General features: G+C 36.3%; 1 protein-coding gene across 2 annotated transcripts in view; it reads left to right on the top strand.

The window, feature by feature from the left end:
• Positions 1-26,269, top strand: part of LOC131047970 (uncharacterized) — a 223,419-nt gene that overhangs the window by 18,218 nt on the left and 178,932 nt on the right. For both annotated transcript variants that reach the window (XM_057981782.2, XM_057981781.2), the window contains exon 2: positions 11,762-11,876. In XM_057981782.2, coding sequence (XP_057837765.2) covers positions 11,762-11,876 — 115 coding nt within the window. The remainder of the gene's footprint in view (positions 1-11,761; positions 11,877-26,269) is intronic.

Raw genomic sequence — 26,269 nt, 5'->3', positions numbered from 1 at the left:
GTATTACTACTGTTATTACGCTGAAGGCGTCTCCTATATGAAATGGGCAAACTGATTTTTAAAATCAATGGTCCACAAGTAACTAGAACAATGCAAGATGATTGAAAGTTTTTAGTCCTCCTCTGTGCATGTACGTGCAAAGTGTGCAGAACTTCATGATGATTCAATTTGACTGAGTTGTTCATCAAAGTTGAAAGATGCCAACTAGAGATTGGCACAATCTGATTGGTTTGCTCAACTGAATTCTTTGACCAGCGAGTAGTTGTTTTGGGTTTTGATGAAGTTTTGAGTTTTATTGCGTTTTGAAGGTTTTAGAGCAAAGTTACCCCGAGTTTCCGGGATGGGGACGACAGGGGACAGCGGGATGGGGACGACAGGGGACAGCGGGATGCGTTTCCGGGACGGCAATTTTTTTTGCCAAATTTGGGGACGGCGGGGGACGGCAAAGGGGACGGCTATATAAAATATAGGAAAAATTTAAAATATATAGAAAAATTTCAAAATTCTAAATGTTCATATGAAAACATGAATAAAGCATGCATACATACATTATATTCATATGAAAACAATAAAACATGGATATAGCATGTGTATGATACTATGAAAAGTTGAAAACATTTTAGAATGTAAATTCTGAACATACAACATTGTTAATACTCAATAGACAATATGCAATTATGCATTCATAAATCAGAATTTCAATTCATTCACATTGTCAATATGCATATCAATAGACTCAGAGGTTAAATTTTCCCTACTTCTATCGATGCAGTTTCCCCCCATATTTTTCAACAGGGGTTTGGGGGCAGCGCCCCCAAGGTGGGGTCAAGGGGAAGGGGTCAAGGGGAAAATCGCCAAACTCGGCGAGTCAAGGGAGCCATTTAAATGTCAAAAGCCAAAAAAACTTATTCTTTAATAAAGGCGTTGGGTGTTTTTTCTATTGACTCGCCGAGTTTGGCGATTTTCTAATCTCTGTGTCAAAATGCCCAAAGGCTACACTGCTGCCATATAGTTTCATTGTCAAAATTATGAATTAATAAGGGGTCTATATCTATATTAGAAAATTTAAATAAAAAATTGAAAATACAACTTTTTAAATATTTTTTAAGGGCCTTAGATATGGGGGACATCCCCCAGAGCTAGGGCAGGCGTCCCCCCGTTTCGGGGACGTCCCCTCAAAATACAGGGCAATTTGGGGACGGGGGGAAACGTCCCCTGGCCGTCCCCAAGTCCCCGATACGTCCCCGGGATGGGGATGGGGGTTTTCAGGTCGGGGACGGGGGTTTTCAGGTCGGGGACGCGTCCCCGGGTAACTCTGTTTTAGAGTGATAGAATGAATGATGCAACTTGGAAATGCAAGACAAAAATAAATAACAACTACTGAAATTAAGTTTCAGAATTTCTGATTTTATTGCAGCAACTAATAAATTCAGTGAATGAACAAACTCTAACATTCAAGGCCAAACTGGCATACTAGGTGTCCAATGCTAGCCTGGTAGGAGTGGTTTTATTGCTCGAACTGGTGAATTGGCCAATACATGTACTTTTATTTGCCACCAATGGCACCAATAAGTTTTATTTGCTTCAATAATAATTACCAAAAACAAATTATAAATGTACAATGCAAATCCTTTAGGGTCACCAGACTAGATTCCCAAATTTTGACAATTTTCCTCAATGAAATGCTCATGTAGACCACATATGTTCCAACTCTCTTGAAAAACCCTTAGATTCGCTGAAGTTATTCATCAACAATGAATTTTGGAACAAATTATGCTGCTAAAACCCTCCAAATTATTTATTTGACCTCACAGGCCATGAATGGATGGTACGGCCCTGTTGTAGATGGTACGACCAACAATATTTAGCACATATTTTTCTGGAAATGTCCTCCAAACTTCTTAGATCTGTTGCTGATGTCTCAGACCTGCTGTAAATGTAATATCTCCTCCAAATCTTGACCCCAAATGACTTGAAAGAGGATCCTTCAATGCTGCAAGTGAGTGGGTTTTCATCCAAACACTGAAGAAGATTGAGAATTTTCATTCCCAACCTGAAATCCAACCTTGGCTTGCTGTTGTAGAGTTTCCCAATGCTGAAAAGAATGTAAAAATGAATTCAATAGTGTTGAAATGAGAGCTCATGGGCTGTTTTAAGCCTCTCCAAGCCTTGGCGCCAACCCTAGGGAGAGATTCTAAGATTCCATTGGAATCTTTCTCCACAAGACTCGATGCCCACCTTGAGGGTTAAATCATCATTAAATGGGGCCATTTTAATATAAAGTTTATTTTAACTTTATAATTTATCCTTCTCATTTAATTAACCTTCATAAAATTACTTTATAAAATATTTCTTATAAGTTTATTTTAACTTTATAATTTATCCTTCTTATAAGCTTACCATGGACAAATAAACCAGTCCCCCTTGGTTAGCCAATCATCTCCTAGCCTTTGTTTTTGCCTGTGGGGATAGCTAAAGTGACATTTTATAATTTTATTTTACCCCCTTTTTTTTATAATTAAATTAATTAATAATAAGTCATCCTTTTAAATAATATTTATTTTGGACAACTTAATAAGAGAATTTAATTAATTGTCACTTTTAAAAATTGGGGACATTACAGTCCTCCCTTCCCCAAGATTTCTTGTCCTCAAGCAATCTGCACCCGCACAATGACAACTAATTCCTGGATCCTGTACCAATTTGAGAAACGTTGCTCCATCAAACTACTACGCTACTCTGGTATAAACATCTGTATACCCCAAGTGAAGCAACTCATCATGGATCCATTGAAGAAGTGCACCACACATGTCAATACCAGTATCCCAAATTATTGTACTGTCATATCTATCCATCATGTAAGTACTCATTATGCTGCTGCTGTGAATCTGGATATCACCTAACCAGCTGAGAACTGCACTCCAATTGAAGCCACAAGTACCACCAACCATCAATACTGATATGAACCCATCAATGAGCCAATTTCCAACAAGGAAAGTGTGATGGAAACCTCTCCAAAACCTGTGATTAGCGGCTGCAACCTGCCTAATTTCTCCACAAGTTAGTTTGTCTTCATTGGAGGATGCCAAGTAAATATTTTGTTTAGCCATGCACCAAATGAAGTCCCTTGCTGATCTTCATAGCCAATTGTCAAATCTAAGAAAACTGAGTCACCAATCAATAAATACAACACTGCCCTATCATATGAAAGAGGTGACAAGTCCACGAATGAATAGGAGATGTTTTTGTTTCGCAACATGGACAAACCTTTAGTGGCTGGTCCACTATGAATGCCGCCCAATAACTCATCAACTTCACACCTAGCTATTCCTACTTGAATGTTCTTAATGCAAGGTTTCAAATTTGATTCATTAGATGAAAGAGAATCATTGATCAAACTCTGAAAATCAGACTGATGCTTATACCTCTTCAATATATCTTCGCTGTGCTCTTCTTCCCTTGGAAGAAATAAAGACTTAATGGATGATTCTCTTTGTTTCCTTGCATCATCTAGCTGATTGTGACGTTCTTTGACTCTTTGGAGGTGTTGTCTCGCTTGGGCAGCGAGCATCTTTGCTTGGGTAGCTCTATGTAACCAATCTTCATCCAGCCTTCGACATTGCTCTATATTTGCTGCCCCAAAGTACACAAAATCTGATTTACGATGGGTTGTATTATTCACATCATCATAACTCATGCTTGCACCATTTTTATCCCCAAATGTAGAATGCAAATCATTATTCTCTTTTTGACTAGAGGCTGCCATATGTTGAGGAAGAGAAGCTATGTCATTGCTGTTACGAACTTCAAAATTATAGTCATTCCTTGGTGGCAAATATTCACTTGATACAAGCACCTTTTCATCTCTTGTAGCATGCTTATTAAATTCCTCATAAACATTTTTACAAACCTCACTTATGGATGAACCAAGCGATTCTTCTCCATCGAAGATCATTGTTTCCTTGTACAATTTGTCATTATGACCTCTCAAACTGGTCTCTGCGCTGCATACAGTTTTGGTGTAAGGGAAAGGCATCCCTCACGTGCTGTGGTAAGCATGCCCACTCATCACTGGCTGCCATAACCGTGTCTTGAAATGCAATGCCATCCTGTGGATCAGCCAATGATGGTTCATCTCTAGGAGTGAACTGTGGGAGCATAGGTCTATCAGCTGCCCTGGTCTGAGCTCTGTCATGCCTAGGGGAGATGGATACACTGCACAACGATGTAGGAGTCCTACTACTACCACAACTCCTTGCAGTTGTAACTGACCTGCTGTGTCTACCACGCCTATCTCTGTGGTGTCCCAAATCCATTCTGTCCAATGTGTCTTGTAACCTGTCAAGTTCCTATACTATCCTTGGTTGTGTGTTAGCCAAGGTCCTCAATAACTCATCCAGATCAGGGGGCTTCTGTCTATCCTCCCGACGAGGACTCCTATTACCACTAGGATTGTCACCCATGTCAAAATCTAGATGGCCTTGTACTCACCTGTGTATAGTACTTGTATATTTCCCTTTTGCCCGGGTGCATATAAACGAGCCCCAACCCTCAGGCTGACAGGATTATGCTTTGATACCAATGAAAGATGCCAACTAGAGATTGGCACAATCTGATTGGTTTGCTCAATTGAATTCTTTGACCAATGAGTGGTTGTTTTGGGTTTTGATGAAGTTTTGAGTTTTATTGCATTTTGAAGGTTTTAGAGCGATAGAATGAATGATGCAACTTGGAAATGCAAGACAAAAATAAATGACAACTACTGAAATTAAGTTTCAGAATTTTTGATTTTATTGCAGCAACTAATAAATTCAGAGAATGAGCAACATTCAAAGCCAAACTGGCATACTAGGTGTCCAGCGCTAGCCTGGTAGGAGTAGTTTTATTGCTTGAATTGGTGCATTGGCCAATACATGTGCTTTTATTTGCAACCAATGGCACCAATGAGTTTTATTTGCTTCAATGATAATTACCAAAACAAATTATGAATGTACAATGCAAATCCTTCAGGGTCACCAAGCTAGATTCCCAAATTCTGACAGTTTTCCTCAATGAAATGCTCATGTAGACCACATATTGTTAAAATATTCGATGTTATTCAATTAATCAAGGAGACAAAGCTCCTTTAAATAGAGTTACAAAGACGATGTTTCTAAAAGAAACAATCGTTAACTAGAGGCGAAGTTAGAAACAACTTAAATGACCATTAATAACACAAAGAAATATATTATTCTAATACCCTCCCTTAATGGTCATCGTTCTAACGACCAAGAGAAATAACATAGAAGGTTGCCCCTTTTTTTAGAACACGCTGCAACAGAAGACAAGAACCCACCACTGACTCTGTCACTTGAGATGAGTCTGCCACCAACCCTCCCAGGAACTGCAGAACTTCTGGAGATACTCAAAACAACATCGACTATCCAACTTGATGTTGGAGAACTGTCCCTCCCTGTAACTAGAGACACACCAAGAAGAATTGTCACGATTTTGAGGAAAAAATCAGCAAACCCTCCAAACTATTGTAGATGAGCAAGATGCTCGAAAATAGATTGCAAACAAGAGACTAGTGCAGATGTTCGCACAACAACTCCAGGTGCGACTAAAAACAGACTGCAGTAAAGTACAATTTTTGAGGAAAAAATCATAAACCCTCCCATACCTTTTTTCAGGGACAAAAAATATTTAAAAATCCACAGATAATTTTTGAGGACAAAGTTATTAAAACCCACAAATTTTTTTAAGGGAAAAAAATGTTAAAACCCATCAAAATTATTTTAGGTGAAAAAATATTAAAAACCGAAACAAACATTGATGCCCATAAGCCATCTTCACGCTTTTCAAGGCACGAAAAACAAGATAATGAGAAGATGTTGAATGCACAAAACTTGAGGTACAAAGATCAATGCATTGAGACAAGTACATGCACAAATTCCAAGGCAAATTCGCTGACACAAAATTCGAGGCACCCAGAAAATTCTGAGACCAATCTAGAAAAGCTCTCGAAAAACCCACCAAAAATCTGAAATCTGAATGCAAATCCGATGGCTCAAAAATCGAGGCACGGAAAATGATGCACCCAAAAAAATTTGACGATGACCCAATTGAGGTCTTGAAAAACCCACCAAGAATCTGCAACCAGAGTAAAATTTTGACTTGAACTGAAGAGTCAAAAGCCCTAGTTGAAAAAACGCAAAAACCCTAGGCGACCATGAAAATAACAAATGCCCAGAAAAGTTTTCGAACTAGGAAGCCTAAATCCGCAAAAAAAACTTGCGAAATCTATAGAAAACCTTAACAAGAAACAAGCCTAGAAAATCCGAAGTACATAAGAAATTTAAAATTAATTTTTCAATTTTTTTTTTTGAAAGAAAATTTCTACGAATTTTGTTAATGCTCTGATACCATAATACAGATGCAAAAGCATATGGATTTCAAAGAATCGATGTTGTTCAACTAATCAAGGAGACAAAGCTCCTTTAAATAGAGTTACAAAGACGTTTCTAAAAGAAACAATCGTTAACTAGAGGAGAAGTTAGAAACAACTTAAATGACCATTAATAACATAAAGAGAAAGATATTATTCTAATACCCTCCCTTAATGGTCATTGTTCTTTGCCGGCAACCTTGAAACTAGGAGGTTGCGTCATGTAGACTTCTTCCTGCAATTCAGCGTTGAGGAAGACACTCTTAACATCCATCTGATGGACTTTCCATCGAAACTGAGCTGCAATAGCGAGAAGAAGACAAATGGTACTCATCTTGGCAGTAGGAGCAAATGTCTCCTCATAATCAATGCCCTCCTGTTGTGTGAATCCTCGAGCAACTAATCTGGCCTTGTATTTATCTAAGGTACCATCTGCATGATACTTGACCTTATAGACCCATTTGCAGCTAATGGGTTTCTTCCCTGGAGGAAGATCAGAGAGAACCTAGGTGTTGTTCTTCAGAAGGCTTTGGTATTTTGCATCCATTGCCTGTTCCCACTTTGGAATCTTTTTTGCTTTGGTATAAGTCTGAGGCTCATAAATGCTGTGAATGTTGGCCATGAGAGCAAAGTTAATTGTACTTTGCTGCTTGCCCTTATTTCTGGAAGATCTACCCTCAATGAGCTCATCAGGGCGAAGATCATTGATGGTCTTAGCCCACCACTTAGGCTGGAGAGTAGATGTGCCAACATCAGATGGAAGAGGAAGAATTGGAAGTGGAGGTGGAAGAGGATTTGGAATAGGTGGAAGATTAGCATCATCTGGAGGAAATTCAGGTAGTGCATCGTCAAATACAAAATCTGCATCATCCCTCCCATTAGGTGAACCAAATGGAGGACGAGCACCTAAATTAGAAGCCTTCAAAGGCTGATCCTCAGAATTTTGCTTAGACAAGGAAAGCTGAAATGGTCCTCGATCTTCATCAAAGACAACATCGCGACTGAAGATGAGATGATCAATGTTTACATCAATCAACTGGTAGGCCTTATGGTTGTCACTGTAACCTGTAAACATGAGCTTCAGACTCTTGGAATCCAACTTAGAGTGCTTGGCATCTGGAATCCAAACATATGCAAGAGAGCCAAAAACTTTCAAATGGCTGATCTTGGGTTTGCAACCAGTCCAGGCTTCCTCAGGAGTCTTCCCTTTAACAACATGAGTGGGAGACCTATTAAGGTGATAGACTGTAGTAAACACTGCTTCTGCCCAATACTTCTTAGGAACATTTTTGTGTTCCAACATAGACCTAGCCATTTATTTAACGGTGCGGTTACGACGTTCTACAATATTCACTGAAGTTATTGATCAACAATGAATTTTGGAACAAATTGTGCTGCTAAAACCCTCCAAATTATTTATTTGACCTCACAGGCCATGAATGGATGGTACGACCTTGCCGTAGATGGTACGACCAACAATATTTAGCACTTATTTTGCTGGAAATGTCCTCCAAACTGCTCAGATCTGTTGATGATGTCTCAAACCTGCTTTAAATGTAATATCTCCTCCAAATCTTGACGCCAAATGGCCTGAAAGAGGATCCTTTAATGCTGCAAGTGAGTGGGTTTTCGTCCAAACACTGAAGAAGATTGTGAAGAAACTTTTGCTCTGGTTTCCAGAATTGAAGTTGTTAGATTGTTGCTTGCTTATGCTTATTATAAAGTTTTCAAGGTATATCAAATGGATGTCAAATCTGCATTTTTGAATGGTGATCTAGAAGAAGTTTACATTGAACAACCTGATCCCAACCTGAAATTCAACGTTGGCTTGCTGTTGCAGAGCTTCCCAATGCTGAAAAGAATGTAAAAATGAATCCAATAATGCTGAAATGAGAGCTCACAGGCTGCTTTAAGCTTCTCCAAGCCTTGGCCCACCTCAAGACTCCAGGCCCACCTTGAGGGTTAACTCATCATTAAATGGGGCTATTTTAATATAAAGTTTATTTTAACTTTATAATTTATCCTTCTCATTTAATTAACCTTCATTATAAAATCACTTTATAAATATTTCTATTGTTAGAAAAATTGACTTATAATGAAATATTATAAAGTTTTCACCTTATAAGCTTACCAAGGACAAATAAATGACTAAGTAAAGTCCCCCTTGGTTAGCCAATCATCTCGTAGCCTCTGTTTTTGCTTGCAGAGATAGCTAAAGTGACATTCCTTAATATTATTTTATCCCCTTTTTATTTTATAATTAAATTAATTAATAATAAGTCATCCTTTTAAATAATATTTATTTTGGACAATTTAATGAGAATTAATTTAATTAATTGTCACTTTTAATAATTGGGGACATTACAAAAGTATTCTTGATTTTCGGTAAACGGTTGGTAAGCCCACTTCCTAGAACAAGTGGTCTCTGACTCACCAAATTCTATGGAATCATATATTTTTATTCTCAGTTGATGAGATAAAGGACCATCAAAATTCTGACGTGGCGGTGTAATTTTTTATTTTAGGTCTACGTGGCCATTCCTAGTCTTTGTATGAATGAATGCTTTTAGGTCTACGTGGATTTTTTAGTTTATTATGATAGAGCATAGAGTATTTCATTTTTTTTTTCCTATATTAAACTCCACTTCATTTTTAACGAGTAATGAGCCTCTCCGTCTCGATGGTTTATTATTATTAGTATACTCTTAATTATTGTTTGTTATACTTTCAAATAGTTATACGATTCATCATGCCTAATGTAATGTGATTTAAAAAATAAAAATAGTAGAGTTATATATTATATAGTTTATTTTATAATTTTATTTTATTTTTTATTTTTTTGTGATAGATAATTATTTATTATCATGATTGCAATGTTTAATTATAATTTATAAGTTTAGTTTCAAATATATTGGACGTAGAATTATTACTATGTATTAATGTAAACTTATTTTTAAAATGGTTACTAAAATCATATATTATTTTATAATAGAAATTAATTTGGATAATTGATAGATAATTTTTTTTTTGATTTAATGTTTAATTATGATTTATAATCTTTTTAGGTATGTAGGAAGTAGAATTATTATTATATTAATATTAATTTATTTTTACAATAATAATAGTTATATATTTTATATATTCTATGTATGATAGAAATTAATTTTGGGTAATTGATAGATAACTATTTCTTGTTTTGATTTTAGTATTGCATTTAGTTTATTCTATTTTAATTTTTGATTTAGATTTACAGTTTATTTTTATTTTTTATTTTTTTTATGAAAATACAAATAATAATTAAGGTATCAGAATTAATTTAATTTATACTTGTCTTATGAATTTTTTTATTATCATAGAATAATTATACTTTGAATTTTAATATTTTAACTTATATAATATAATCTAAATTTTAAACTAACTTCCTATATATTTATCCCTCTCTTACTCACTCACTCCCTCTATCTTTCCGAAGTTATATCTATCTTATATTTCTCCTTTCTCTATATCTCCCTCTCTCCCTATTAATCCTTTTTTATATCTCTCAACTTTTCCTCTCTCATCTATTTATATCCCCCCCTCTCACTCCCTCTCTATCGCTTCCATATCTCTTTCTCACTCATATAAACATAAACTCCTTATTTCTCTCTCATTATCTCCATTCTCTCTATTTATCTTTGCCCCTCTCTCTCTCTCTCTCTCTCTCTCTCTCTCTCAATCTCTCCACATCCCTCTCTCCCTCTCTCAATTATCATTTATTACTTAACCTAACAATCCATTCTCATTTATCTTTTAAACATATACACATTGACCTACATATATACATTTAAAACATTCATCCAAATTTATTTTTCTTCAATATTTTTTTTAATAGAAATTACTTCTTTAATAGTGAGGATGCATTTTTTTATATTTTATTTTCTACCCGACTTTTCTGTAGGGGTAGAGGGGTTTGATATAAAATTAATATTATAAAATTATTTCTCGTTAATGTATTTTTCTTGTGTTTGAAAAGATGTGTTAATTTATTTATAAAATTATTTCTCATGAATAAGTCTTTGTTGTGTTATAAAAGATACTATATTATAATTTATATAAAAAAATGAAAGTTTAGGTTAGTATAAGTTTTAACTTGATTAAATTTTTAAAATTATCTTTGTCTCTCTACCTATCTCTTTGCCCTCATCTACCTTTCTCCCTTTCTCCCCCCTACCTATCTCTCTCCCTCTCCTCCCCATCCTAACTCTCGGCCTCTACCTATTCTCTCCCTCCCTCTTTCCATCTCTCCTTATATTTTCCTCCCTCTATCTCTCTCTATCTCTCTATTTATTCACTCTCTTCCACTATTCTCTATCTTTATCTTGATTATTGTTTTCCTCTATCCTACTCTATATCTAAACATGTCTCCTTTTCTCTATCCATCCATCTTTCTCCCTCCCTCTCTCTCTTTCCCTCTCCCTATAATTTTGTATCTATATATGTTCGCCTCTCTATCTCTCTACCTCTCCATATTTATTCTTCCATCTCTCCCTTTATCTCTATCTCGTTATCGCCCAATCTCTCTCTACCCCGATATCTCTCCCTCTCTCTATATGTATCGCTTCCGTCTCTATCTATCCCTCAATCATCTCTCTTTATCATTCCCTCTCCTTCTCTTTATACCCCTCTCTTCCTTTATCTCCATCTCCATGTCCATCTTCCTCTCATCTCGATATCCTTAACACTTGTCTCTCACTCTTCCCCCTATATCTCTCCCTCTTTATATCCCTATCTCTCCCTCTATCTCTCTCCCTCTCTCCCTATTGCAAATATAATATGAGTCTAGTGGTAATGAAGCTTGATTATCTTTTGGATTTACTATTTAGAGATTTTATTTCAGTCATGTTGGGATCCATATATGTGGATGCATAGTTGATTTGAAGCTATCACTTCTCTATTGAGACCTTTTTGGCATAAACAACATCATTTGCTAAATGGCCTACTAGTTGACCTCATGTACTACACATGTATGCAAAAAAAGAGATCATTTTTTCCTAATCAACCTTCCACACATCATCGGTGTACTTATTGCACACCAAGGTGCAATTGCTAGTTTTTAACTATTATGAGATTGTTGGCTTAGGATTGGATGCTTGTCCTCATAGAAAAGTTTAAAAGAAACAGTTTGTTTCAATCCTTAGTTTAATGACATTTTTAGAGTATTGTTTAGTGTTATGTGAGTCATTTTTACTTGCTAATTGCTAAACTTTTGATTTTTAGGAATCCTGCTAGTATCATTTAACTGTAAGGCTATTGTAGTCAAACAGAAGTAAAAATTATGAAATTTAATTTATGCAGGCTACAGCTCATAGTGTACGTGATCGTTTAATTGAAAGCTGGAATGACACTCAACATCATTTCCGACAAGAGGATCCAAAGCGGTTATTTTACCTGTCTCTAGAGTTTCTCATGGGTTAGTAGATGTAATTTTACTTTTTCTAAGTAACAAACAGATGTTAATGGTATGGACTATAAAGAAAAATGTGAACATATAAAGACATATTTGGTAAACTGAAAGTTGAATTAATCATTGCTGTTTTGCACATCGTAATGCAAGTGTAGTATAGTTCAAATCAAACAGGTTCTCTAGAAATATATTTCTCTCTCTCTCGATCCATTTGTTAGTGTCTAATTTATGCCATAACAAATCACAAAATGTGCTAGAAGTGATATTGGTGAAAGTGGCCTATAACTAAAGTTAGAGGTGTCTGGTGATATCTGTTGAAATTTCACATTTCAAACTACAATTAGCAGACTTCAATGAATTGTTCATGTGCCCAAGATAAAATTGTGGGTGTCATTCTTGACCCATTTTCTTATATCTACTTTATTGACTAAAATATATCATAAAGAATTCTTTTTCTTTAAGTTTTCATCTTTTTTTGAGAGGTTATTTGTTAAATTTATAGAGGCCCACAGCCGTTGGAAGTTAAGCTTAATAGATTAAAAAATGATGTGTGAAAAAAACCTGAACAGCTATTAGAAAAGACTTCTGAAACAAAATTTCAGCAAAACTGTATTAGGAAGGAAAACAGACATAAAAACCAAAACACCGCCACCTTTACCAGAGCTGGACCAGCACCTCCATTCTCCTCCACCACCTTTACCCCTTAATCTTGAAAATCCTGTCTAGTAGCTCTGATAACGCCATGCTTTAAAATGGTCAGGATGTTAAATTCGTGCCCTAGATCAGTAATCAGATTTGTAACATTTAATCATGCCCTAGTTTATTAGTCAGATTTGTAACATTTGATTATGCCCTAGTTTATTAATCAGATTTGTAATTTAGTAAACTATAATCAAGTAAATTCAAGAATGAAACAAGGAACCAAGAGACAAACATAAATACCCTGGGAAAACCTCCAAGGAGGAAAAACCCAGCATTAAAGACCCACAGGTCAGATTATGTATTCACTCTTATTGCACAAATACAATACTTAGCTTGCTTTTTTGAATCTGATCTTTATACATCAGATCTGCCCCTTTTGCATGCTTCAAGACTGCACCAAAATGCCCTATATCCTCTTGAATAAGTTCACCCAATCCTTGGACAAGTTCGCACAATCCTTGGATAAATTCGCACAACCTTCTTTAGTGATTTCGCACCTCTTGTTTGCAGAGCTAATTCGTTGATTTCATGGATGACTAAATTGTATTTGCAAGATGACTTTATTTATATGAGTCCTTAGCCTTTATTATATCCAAGTCAGCCTCCCTCTTTTGGCGCCAATTTATTTATTATGGCGTGGAGTATTTAGGGTGGCGTGGAGGTATAGGGCTAGGCTCAACTTGGGGGCACGTTACCCCTTTAGGATAGGACCCAGTCCTATATGGGTTCGGATATTGCCTTAAGGCAATCCGAACCCATCTTTACCTAGTTACAAACAACACTCCCTCTTAACTAGGGAAGAAGAGAATACATAATCTGAACCTTTAGTGTTCCATCTAGCACACAAGCATAGAATGGATCTAGCACACAAGCATAGAATTACATCTTCCACCTAGCACACAAGCATAGAATTACATCTTCCACCTAGCACACAAGCATAGGATGCTTCTAGCACACAAGCATAGAAAGTGTAATACACAAGTGGGTCTTTACATAATTACAATTTTCCATCTAGCACACAAGCATAGATTGGACACAATTCATTCTTGCACACAAGCAAAGAATGATCAAAGTGCTACAGATAGAGTCACTGAGATTGGAGCTCCCTCTCAATCAAGGTTTCATTTTCCACAATACCAAGTCTGTCTCTGAAGTATTCGAACTTCACCCTAGATAAGGGTTTGGTAAGAATGTCCGCAACTTGATCATCCGTGCTAATGTACTTTAGTTGAATGGCGCCTCTTTGCACCATATCCCGAATGAAGTGATAGTGCGTTTCCACATGTTTGGACCGGACATGGAACACAGGATTTACTGACATCTTTATACAACTTTGATTATCACAATGAATGGTGGTAGGACCACTAGTGTGACCAAATAATCCAACAAGGAGTTTGCGAAGCCACACTGCTTCTCTGGATGCAATAGATGCTGCAATGTACTCAGCTTCTGCAGTGCTCAATGCTACGGAAGATTGCTTTCTACATGCCCAAGAGATCATTGCAGAGCCCAAGTTGAAGGAGATACCCGAAGTACTTTTCCTGATACATTCATTGTGCAATCTGTAATCTGAACTCAGCCAGCACTCCTTAGAGAGGATCACAACAAGTAGCCAGTAACCATAAGTAATAAGTAACCAAATCACATAATGGTAACTCATCATGGATCCCTTTTATAATATTCATCTTACCTTGCCTGTAGAGGATGAATCCAGAACTTTATCATGTACACCTGCAAGACATGAATACAAACACAAGTATATATATGCACATCATGGACTCTTTCCATGATATCTATCACGCAGATACACCATTCATTGCCTGCTAAGAATGATGAAGAGCTTCCATTTCAATCTTCTCTCAGAGAAGATTGCAGCACCAACTTTATTTGCACACGAGTATTGCCTGCTAAGAATGATGAAGAGCTTCCATTTCAATCTTCTCCCAGAGAAGAATGTATTGCCTTTACCTTAATCTTCTCCCAGAGAAGAATGTATTGCCTTTACCTCAATCTTCTCCCAGAGAAGAATGTATTGCCTTTACCTCAATCTTCTCCCAGAGAAGAATGTAACATAAGAAAATCATAATCATTCATCTTGCTCACAAGAATAGAATGAAGTTACATAAACCATAGTCCTCCATTTTGCACACAAGCAAAGAATGAATAAACATTATCTTCTATCTAGTACACTTTCCATCCAGCACACAAGCATAGGATGAAATTCCATCTTTTCTACCATCTTACATTGCCCGCAGAGGATGTTAACAATTACTCTTCTCCCTGAGAAGATTACACTACCACCTTACATTACCTGCAGAGGGTGGTTGATGAAACACAATGCATCACTGAGGTTGAGACTCCTTCTCAATCAAGACAGTGTTCTCCGCAGCTCCAAGTCTATTTTCTGAAGTACTCAAGCTTCAAAAGACTTGGTGAGAACATTTGCAACACAAGATTATCCTGCCATAAGACACTGAATTTTCAGGTATCTCTATACGACTCTGATAATAAATAATTATAAGAAACCATTCAACAAGAATTTGAAAAACCACACAATTTCCTTGATACAGTTCATGCTCCAATGAATTCAGCTTCAGGAGTACTCAGTGTGACTGAGGACTGTTTGCTATAGTCCTAAGAGATCATAGGGTATCCAAGTTACAGCAAGAGATTGGAGTGACTTCCCTTTATTTGAGACACTTCAGAATCTGAGTTAGCCTTGTGAGATAATTACAGTCTTCTGCTCACAATCATTTGAGATTTTCAAAATGCAACAAGATATGCTTGGCAGCAACAACATGCTTCAACCTTGATCATGAATTAGCTAAGGCATCCACCAATCAACTGCTTGTCTTCAGATGGATCTACAGAATCAGACTTTGCTACAAACATCCTCAATCTTTATGTTAGTATTCATAAAGGTTTACAATCCATTATTCTAAATATCAAAAGTATACTTGACTTGGAATAATTTGGTTAGATCCTTGACATATTTCTAATCCTAGAAGACAATAAATTTAGATCCTTGCGCTAATTATTCCTTATATTCCAATGATGAGAATAGAGTTAAATCATCACATCAAAAACCAAAATACTTTAAGAAGGGAAGTTAGAACTTTACAAAACCCTAGACTTAACAAATGATTGTCAATTCTTTAATACTAAGTCTTCATTGATGATGGGACTCCCTCTTAATCCTTAATCAAATAAGAATCAATAAATGAACCAGAAATCATATAAAATTGAAGATGCTACTTGCTTTTCTCTTACTTTCACCTTCTGAAAGGTGAATTTTCAGAAAACCTTCATCTTTAACCCCGAGAGGTTGAGATACAACCTAGTTCCCATCCGAATAACCATGCCTAAAACGATCCTTATATACTTATAAACAAAAACAGGCGTGAGATTCAAGCAAGCAAAATACATAAGCCAAATCATCTTTCAAACTGAACAACTGAAATTGAGATTTCTTAGAAACCTAATCACAAGATATAGTATGACTACATACATACGATTGATAAATATCAAGTAGAACAGAATCTTCATACTTTGCTGAACAAGATCCTAATTATATTCAGCTTTGGTGGAAGTAGAAGAAATTAACGAGTAAAATGCTTACCTCAGCTTGAAGAGATCTCATTGCTAATCACAGAAGGAGACCATTGACTTGTTCATCTTTCACTCTTCCTACATATGCTATTTACAACAATACATTCTAACTTCTACCATGTAGGAAAGAGCATCATCATAACCAATTAACTGAAAGCAACCTGTCATGCAGTCATTTTAACAGATAACTTACACATAATAAAACTGCATCTGTCACAACATTTAATGACATGAGCTCGAATACAACAGGGATGATATAAGGATGGTAACTTGGGATAACACAGGCACAAACTTGCTTGTAGACCTACCAGGATAAACACCTGTCACAGGGAACCTCAAAACATGATTGGCCCAACATGGGTTAATTCAAAGAGAATATCATTTTCCTTTCACACAACCCAACAAGGGTTTTTACAAAACTAAGTAAGCACAAACCCATAAGAAGCAAATATTGATAATGAAACCCTTATTATTACAACTTGACAAAGAAACCAAAAATAAACAAATTGACAAAGTTATTCAACAGGAATACTTAACCTTCAATTATCATAAAGTCTCTTATCACAAGGTTAATAAAGAATTAAGAAAAATACACCTGTTGATGTTTAGATAACACTGACACTAGAACCGAAAGCTTTCCCAAGAGAAACTATCTTTGCAGTCTATCTTCAAAAGCCATAATTCGCAATCTCCTCTTGATGTGCCTTAGCACAGTCAGCTAGGGTTTGAAGATTGGTGGGAATACAACTGATTTTGTTAGCAATACAAAATAGTAGTTGCATGTCTAGTAGCAAAATAAATCCACCATACCATCAAAGATTCAATCATTATTAAAATTGGATCGGATCACATCAAGGGTTAAGAATCATGAAATATATATCAATATAGGGTTTAGACCAATTCTGAAAATCAACAACTCTGAAGGTCTGAATAAGGTAATAACTCCACAGTATACACTTTGCATTCCAGAGATCTGAAAATCTGAAAGGAGAAATATCAGTTACTTCCTTCTTTGGTTCTTCACTCGAATCTCCACAATCTTTAATGAATTAAAGAATGACTCCTTGATGAGGACCCGATGATGCCCTCTAACTTCACCCCTGTCATTATCTTAATAAAAGACGAAACAAGGAAATTCAAGAATGAAACAAGGAACCAAGAGACAAACACAAATACCCTGGGAAAACCTCCAAGGAGGAAAAACCCAACATTAAAGACCCACAGGTCAGATTATGTATTCACTCTTATTGCACAAATACAATACTTAGCTTTGCTTTTCTAAATCTGATCTTTATACATCAGATCTGCCCCTTTTGCATGCTTCAAGACTGCACCAAAATGCCCTATATCCTCTTGAATAAGTTCGCCCAATCCTTGGACAAATTCGCACAATCCTTGGATAAATTTGCACAACCTTCTTTAGTGATTTCGCACCTCTTGTTTGCAGATCTAATTCGCTGATTTCATGGATGACTAAATTGTATTTGCAAGATGACTTTATTTATATGAGTCCTTAGCCTATATTAAATCCAAGTCGGCCTCCCTCTTTTGGCGCCAATTTATTTATTGTGGCGTGGAGTATTTAGGGTGGCGTGGAGGTATAGGGCTGGGCTTAACTTGGGGGCACATTACCCCTTTAGGATAGGACCCAGTCCAATATGGGTTTGGATATTGCCTTAAGGCAATCCGAACCTAGCTTTACCTAGTTACAAACAACACAGGAGAGTAAAGAGGCCGGAGATTTTCAAACACCTATCGTGAAGGATGACCAATGCCAAATCATTATGCCTCTTGAACAGAGAATGAGTGGAGTATTTGAGGTCTGCCAATTCCTCTTGCAGCAACAGATGCAGTGGTGCCTCACCCAAATCCTGCAACCCTTCTTCAAACATTTTGCAACAAGAAAAACGTTCTCTAAAAGAATGATTCTTTTAAGTACTGTTGGCGTTGTTTTGACACCACCAAATTTGAACTTTTTATGAGTTGATTCTACTTGTGAAATGATGTCACATGTTTTATATGTCTATCATTGTCTTCATCCTTCTTTGGAGTATCATATTTGGTTGGATTTTTATGTAGAAAGGGACACCAGGTTGAAGAAGAATCATCCTTCAATTCAGTTGAATTCTTAGGAGCGGTGATGCACCTTGCCGAGAATCACAAAAATAATTAAAGTTGAAAATCTGAGAGGATTGATGCAATGTAATGTCCCCTTTCGAGGAGACAGGCAGATGAACATGGTTGGCCTATTATCTGGGTTCCCGTAGGTCAGCAAAGTGGTTAGGGGACCCATCCAAGGGTCATGAAGCTTTGCAAGGGGCTTTGTAAATGATTTCAGGCACTCAGATGGCAGCTCCTATTTTTTAGGAGACTGCGAGTTGACTATTTGATCACTGTAGGGCCGAGGAGCATAGCGGAGTGGCTTAGGAGTCTTTATCATCAATTTGAGACAATCTCCTAATTTATAGGAGCATCCCTACTTTTTAGGAGAAGATTGCCAGTTGCACTGCCACATCCAGTCATCATCCTTGGACAGGTGACAACATTCAGTTTTCAGTTGGGGGAGGGCAGGTGTTGGAATTTGAATAAACTTAAATATTAAAGTTTTGACTATAATATTTAATTAAAATGGAGTTAAGTGATTATAATATCACTTTATAATAATGTAATAAAGTGTCATAAAAGACCCCATGGCACACCTCCCTAGATAGATATAAGTTTGTTTTAAAAGGGGGCCACTTTATTAATGATGAATAAGACCCTTATTGGATCAAACTTCTCTAATAGAGGAGAATTTATTAATAAAATGCAAGTTATGACTTTATAACGTTGAGATATAAAGTAACTTTATAATATTTCATTATAAAGTTAATTGAACAAAACAAACTAAGGAAATATGTAATAAAGTGCAATTATAATAATTCCTAGACTTGGACGCCACTTTTGGAGGGGAAAGCAAATTTAATGAAAATTAGAATGTGGCTTTGAGTTTCAAAAGTATTTTAATAAAACATTATAAAGTGTTTTAAAATAAAGCATGGAAACCCTAAAAGGTACGTTTAGGGTTGGAGGCAAATAAAGTGACTTGTCGGGCATTCTTTGGGGATCCATTATTCATTTTTTACATCAGCTATTTGGAATTTGAGCTCTACAAATGGATTTCAGCAGCAGACAAGCCTCCATGGAATGAAAACTCCTTGGGGATCAATGAATTGGATGTCCAACCGGCTCATAATTGTGGGGATTTCATATAGGATTCCTGTTTGTTCTTCAATTGAGAGTTATATCAGCATATTTAGAATATTATCAGCAGATTCAGATTTTGTATTGTAGATTTAGGAAGATTTGGAGACCCCCAAAGGCAGCCATACCATTTCTTGTGCCAGCCGTACTTGCTCCTTGCTGGCCGTACCACTTGTAGCCCTCTGGCTTCTCCATTTGGGCCATACAATTTAGTTGAAGGCTGGAAATTGTTATCATCTTCATTGTCAACACTTTCCTACAGGGGTTTGATGCATTCTACAGGCTACAAATGTCAATTGGGGTCTCGATCAAGGATTCTTTGTGGAAAATTCAAGAAATTCAATATTTTGGAATGGAGACTGGACACATTTCTTAGCAGTTTCAATATATTTGTTTTTAGTAATCATTGTTGAGACAAGTAAAGCTCATTAGAGTCATTTCCAGCTTCTGGGTGCTCTTAGATTGTATTTTGCACCAAATTCTTCAATAAAGCTTTCCCCAGTTTGGGTGTTGGACACTTGATATGCCATTCTACTGCCCCGGTGGATTAGAATTCTTAATTCTGAAAATTATTCTTTTGCTGTTCTTAAAATCAGAATTCTCCTGTATTAGAGAAGTTCGATCCAATAAGGGTCTTAGAGAAGTTTGATCCAATAAGGGTCTTATTCATCATTATTAAAGTGGCCCCCTTTTAAAACAAACTTATATCTTTCTAGGGAGGCGTGCCATGGGGTCTTTTATGACACTTTATTACATTATTATAAAGTGATATTATAATCACTTAACTCCATTTTAATTAAATATTATAGTCAAAACTTTAATATTTAATTTTATTAAAATTCCAACACCTGCCCTCCCCCAACTGAAAATTGAATGCTGTCACCTGTTCAAGGATGATGACTGGATGTGGGAGTGCAACTAGTAGTCTTCTCCTAAAAAGTAGGGATGCTCCTAGAAATTAGGAGACTGTATCAAATCGATGATAAAGACTCCTAAGCCACTTCGCTATGCTCCTCAGCCCTTCGGTGGTCAAACAGTTAACTGGCAGTCTCCTAAAAACTAGGAACTGCCATCTGAGTGCCTGAAATGGTTTATAAAGCCCCTTGCAAAGCTCCATGACCCCTAGATGGGTCCCCTAACCACTTTCCTGACCTATGGGAACCCAAATAATAGGCCAACCATGCTCATTTGCCTGTCTCCTCGAAAGGGGACATTACAGTCCTCCCTTCCTGGAATTGCTTGCCCTCAAGAAAACACCAAACAACCCGCTGCTCCACTCTGATTAAAATGCTCAAGCACCACAAACCATGAAGCAACATATTGGAATCCATGTGGAATAATGTACCATGCCAATCAATACCTAGATCCCATATCAAAATGAAGAATTTGCTGTAAAAGATGAAGTAGGAGAATGTCAAATGATCACCATGAAGTAACCATACAGGCATTTAGAATATCAAAACAATGTGAAGCGAACCCCCACATGCCAATGAACCAACATAAATGGCCACCCGACTTCGCTATTATAACTCTCATCAGCAATATATGTGATATCAAATATGCCAACAAACCAATGCCAATCAAGGAAAATCACTCCACACTCCATCTCTATCCCAAAGGTATACCTCCAAACACTCCCATACTGCTAGGAAATTGATGTAGACAATGAAAAGTTCGGATATGCCATATGATTCCACCTAGGACAGCCACTAGTCAATAAAAAATCAAGTGATATGAAGTCACCGATCAACAAGGATATTGCTGCCATATCAAAAAAATCATGAGACAACCCCATAAAGGAAATATGTGTGCCATCAATGCTCGTTAAAGACAACTCTTGAGTGGATGGCCCACTAAGAGAGTCATCAATCAAACCACTATCACCATCATGAGAATGATCAAATACCTCAAGTGGAAATTTTGAATTAGGCAACTCATGTCTCACATCATCAAATGAATGTCGAACATCACGAACATGTTGAAGATTGATCTTGGCTTGTTGAGCCAATAACTTGGCTTGCCTTGCCCTTTCTAGCGACTCATCATTCATCATTTGGGACTGAGTTATATCAGCTGCTCCAAAATGTCTAAACCCAGTCCTAAAATGAGATATACCATGTGACTTATCATGACCAAAGCATGCATCATGTGTACCCATCATAATAAAATTATCATGACTCATTTCCCAATGATTAGAAGCACCAACGCCATAAAAGGGGAGGATGAATCACTGCTGTTATAAATCAGAGAATTATGATCATACCTTGATGGCAAATCTTCAGTTGAGACAAGCACCTTTTTTTTGCAAACTTCATGCTCGACCTTTATATCTTGAATGCCAATAATTGGAGAGTCCATAGCACTTACTTTTTCATGAAAATAGGCAGCTAACTCATGAGTATAAAGAGATAGAGTGCTGCTGCCCTTAATTAGAGATTTAGGACTGATTATAACTTTTCTTTTTTTGCCTTGTAAGTCTTCAATATTAGATTACACTTGCATACATTTGGCAGCTCTATCCTGTAGCATATCATGTCTTGAAGCAAAGTCATTATCAAACTCCATCAAGGTATCACAAATTGATTCATGCCTTTCTTCAACTGCTGGTATAAAATCAGATTGTTGGCAATTTGAAGTTTCAATCTTTACCTCATACTTATCTATCCACTCACGAATGTTTACGGTGCTACATTTCTTGTCTCCACTCTTGGATTTGTGCCCATGTGATGTCACAATATTGCTGTCCCAACATAAAGAACTAGAATTATTCTCATACCTTTCCAAGGCGATTTTATTGCTCTTTCTTGTATCTTTTTTGAGGGAAGATTGTTCCTCCATGAGTGCTGGCCTATGAGGTGTGACCTGCTGCAAGTAACATAAATTTCTAGTTGCTAAAACCGATCTGTCTTTCATTAGTAACCAATTCCATTGTACAGTATGCAAAACAAACCAAAAATGATCAAATTGTTAGATCTTCCTATTGGGGAATCTCTTAGTCTCTATAGTCAGCTGTCTGAGACAAAATGCCTCATATGATCTTAGCAATTGTTCTTTCATTGTGGATGATGCATGTTCAATCAAAGCGGAATCAATAATGCTTCCTTCTACACAAATATGTATGATACTAGTGGCTGGTCCACCGAGTGTGTGTCCATTATCATCATAGTTTTGAACTTTGAAAGAACTTTCTAAGAGGGAACTCATGATCCTCATGTTGCAAACTAGATAAACATTCTGATTTTTCTGAGTTATACCTCTTCTCTTGTTCACACACAACAACACGTTCTTCTTGTTTGTTTACCTCAAGAAGATCTTCCTTTGCACGCTCAACTTGTATACATTCTTTTCTTGGAAGAAATAATAATCTAATGTATGATTCCCTTTGTTTCTTTGCATTATCTAGCTGGCTGCATCGTTCCTTAACCTCTTGTAGGTGCTGTCTTGCTTGGGCAGCAAGCATCTTTGCCTTCTTAGCTCGTTGTGACCACCCATCACACATATCTTGTGTCCTTTTGACATCTTCCATGGTATGATGTACAAAGTTAGAACCTTTGTGGCTTGAATCCACAACATATTCTTCATGTTTGACTCCCAAATTTGGAGTGCCATGTTCTGATTTTTCTTCATGTGTAGGAATTTTGTCATCATTGGAATCAACTATCACACTAGAAGATGCATTGTGATCACTTAAAGAATCCATGCCAATCTCATGCCCTACATCAAGGGAAGTCATGCTTATCTCTCCTATAGAATCTTCTTGTGAATTTTCTCGCAAAGATGATGAAGCCTCATGCGAGTCACTCCCCAATGCTATCCTTTTGTCTTCATGAACCAGATTTGTATTTTTATCAGATTCTTTATGTAGATTTTTGCATACTTCATTTGAATAATCTTTCCTCTTACACCATTGATTTGAACTTATAGATACCATATCATTATCATTCTGTTCGGGTACACCCATAAATTGTGTGAAGGAAAAGAGGTCACGTATTTCCTTAGGAAGAGTGCAATACTTATGGTGGCTATTCATAATTGCATCATTGAATGCCTTGAGATGAGGCCTCTTACTTGTACATGTTGATGGAGATGAAACCTTAGAGTGCCTAGTTTTCCTTGAATGTGCAACATCTAAACACTGCAATTCCTGATTGTTTTGAGGTTGAGTTTCTCTTAACTTTGTAGGATCCTTCGTCATTTTCTCACAGCTAGGTACCTTTTCCTTCATTGGTGAAGCAGGAAGGATGGTAGGTAATAATCTTCCACCCTTAATTCTGATTGTTGATGTAATCGGCAAATGAAGCAAACTGATTTCTACCCTCAGGTTGGCAGAATCAAGGCTCTGATACCACTGAAAGACCCCTTTCCAACCGCTGTACTAATTTTCTGAGTTTTGAACTTGCTATTTGAGGTTTTCTGTGGAAGTTTTAAGTGGTTTTGATTTCTATTTGTTCCCAAAGGATCATATAGGGTTTATGCTTGCTTCTTTGCCAATGATTGAGGTTTTCTGTGGAAGTTTTAAGTGGTTTTGATTTCTATTTGTTCCCAAAGGATCATATAGGGTTTATGCTTGCTTCTTTGCCAATGGTCCTTTGGGAACAAATAGAAATCAAAACCACTTAAAACTTCCACAGAAAACCTCAAACAGCAAGTTCAAAACTCAGAAAATTAGTATAGTGGTTGGAAAGGGGTCTTTCATGCAAACTGCTTTTGTGTGGGTGTTCTTAGTAACATTTCATCTAATGTGGCAAGTTTTCAGTTCAACACAATGTGATGTTAGAATTTAATGATAAATAATAATACAAATTAAAATATAAAATATATAGATATAATCAAATAAAATGAACTAAATAAAATCTTATAATAATAATGAACAAGATTTAATATAAATTATATATTTATTAAATATTAATATTAATTTCATAGTTATCAAATAATTATATAAATTTTACAATATTATTTCTGTTTTTAATCTTTGAATTGATATTTACATTTGGAGCCTTTGCCAAGTCCTTGTGGGTCCCACTCCTCCCTTCTCAATGGCTGGTGGCTGAAGATAATAAAAAGACCCAAGAAAACAGAAATAAATTTTTTATCAATTCACCAGCTTGAGTGCTGCTGCTAATATTAAGTGTCCAGCATATCACTTGGTAATCTTTCTGGCAGACCAGTTCTGACACATGTCAGAATGGTCTCCTTTGCAACAATATATCTTTATAGTGGCTACCTCAAAGGAATGCTAATGATTACACATGAAAACTGTATGCCAGCAGTGACTAAAAGAAGCAATACTAAATTAATTCTCACTTGGCTCAAAGCAACGATTGTATTGAGACCTTTGCTTAAGATTATCAAGGACTAATAATTAATACAATATAGTGGCCAGGTACAAGTATCATAAGTAAGACCTTAGCATCTAATAATAAAGAAAATACTCAGTGATATCTCCATTACCGAACAAAAAATGACAAAAGAATAATCACTATAGATTAGCGATATAATGGAAAGGAATTGATTAACTAGTATCAGGCATTGATGGGTTAAGTAATAACAAAGAAGATGTTTACATAGATCAACACTCAAACAAATGTCCCATCATTATCGTCACTAAAGGATATATGTGGATCGTCGAAAACTAATTGTAGATTTGTTATGAAAGGTGTAGCACGAAAGGATGTAACCATTCAATATTATGAATACTTATATCGATAGACATTTGAAAAGGAAGGGAACAATATTGATTTATATGCTAATCAGTTTACAACAATGATATAAACCTATTCCATCGGGGAGGATTACGGGATTGTTCTAAGGGAATTTATAGCAGAGTGCGTATGCTGTCAAGGGGAGAATTCATGACGAAGCGTACAGTCGATGTTTCCGGATGTATATTGACCAACCATACATATCAGAAGTAACGCCTTTGGAATTTCTATAATACACCTAATACTTACGGCAAGCAGCCATTCCGGACGATTATTTGTGAACGTTATTGCCACACAATCATACATAACCATTAAACATTCATATATATAGACGGAAGGTCTTAACCGACCAATACCAGTTTGATACATATTGATATAGCCCAGTTCGCCACAGCAGTCACAAAAATTACCATAAGTGATATTGAAAGGATTACTGCATACGTTAAGACTCTAACCAGAACAGCATATATATATCATAGCTATAAGCAATTAAGGAAAGAGTTTATAACATACTATACCAATCAGTAGTTGAAGGATATACGAACAGACATGTATCATATGCATATCTCAAGGAAACAAATCGGAAGCGGGAGTATCAGATTGTATGAAGAATTGACAATGGAGATATATGCAAATATCGAAGAAGAGAGATGGTGGCATTAATTGAGAAGGTAAGTCTAACTTCCCAGCTATTCTTAAAATTTTAAATTAAATATTATAATAAAATGTCTTCAGTTTGGGATAATTACGTATTACCGTTCTCACTTTAAGTCTGAATGGTTGTTTCAGGATTAAATTAAGGAAAATCCTAAATGGGGACATTACACACAACTCCTGGTTTATGAGATATTAAAACTTCATTTTTTCACCGGTCAAATTGTGGAAACAATTAAATTGGAAGTTTTGTTCAATTTAAATGAAATCAGCTTTATGGGTTTTGATTGCAGTATTCTTTTCGACAAGGTGGTAAAGTTTCGTGGCAAAATCTTTATCAATGCAGAAGTTATGCATACATCTTTACTCAATGTGCCTGTAGATTTATCAGACATTTTCAAAGCAGGATATGAACAAAATGATTTTTTTATAAAGGCATGAATCACCTCTAATTGGTGAATCAGATCAACTCTTCATACAACACTGTCT

Source organism: Cryptomeria japonica, chromosome 3 (assembly GCF_030272615.1).
Source record: "Cryptomeria japonica chromosome 3, Sugi_1.0, whole genome shotgun sequence".
Classification (NCBI taxonomy): Eukaryota; Viridiplantae; Streptophyta; class Pinopsida; order Cupressales; family Cupressaceae; genus Cryptomeria; species Cryptomeria japonica.
This window is presented reverse-complemented; position numbering and strand designations above follow the sequence as displayed.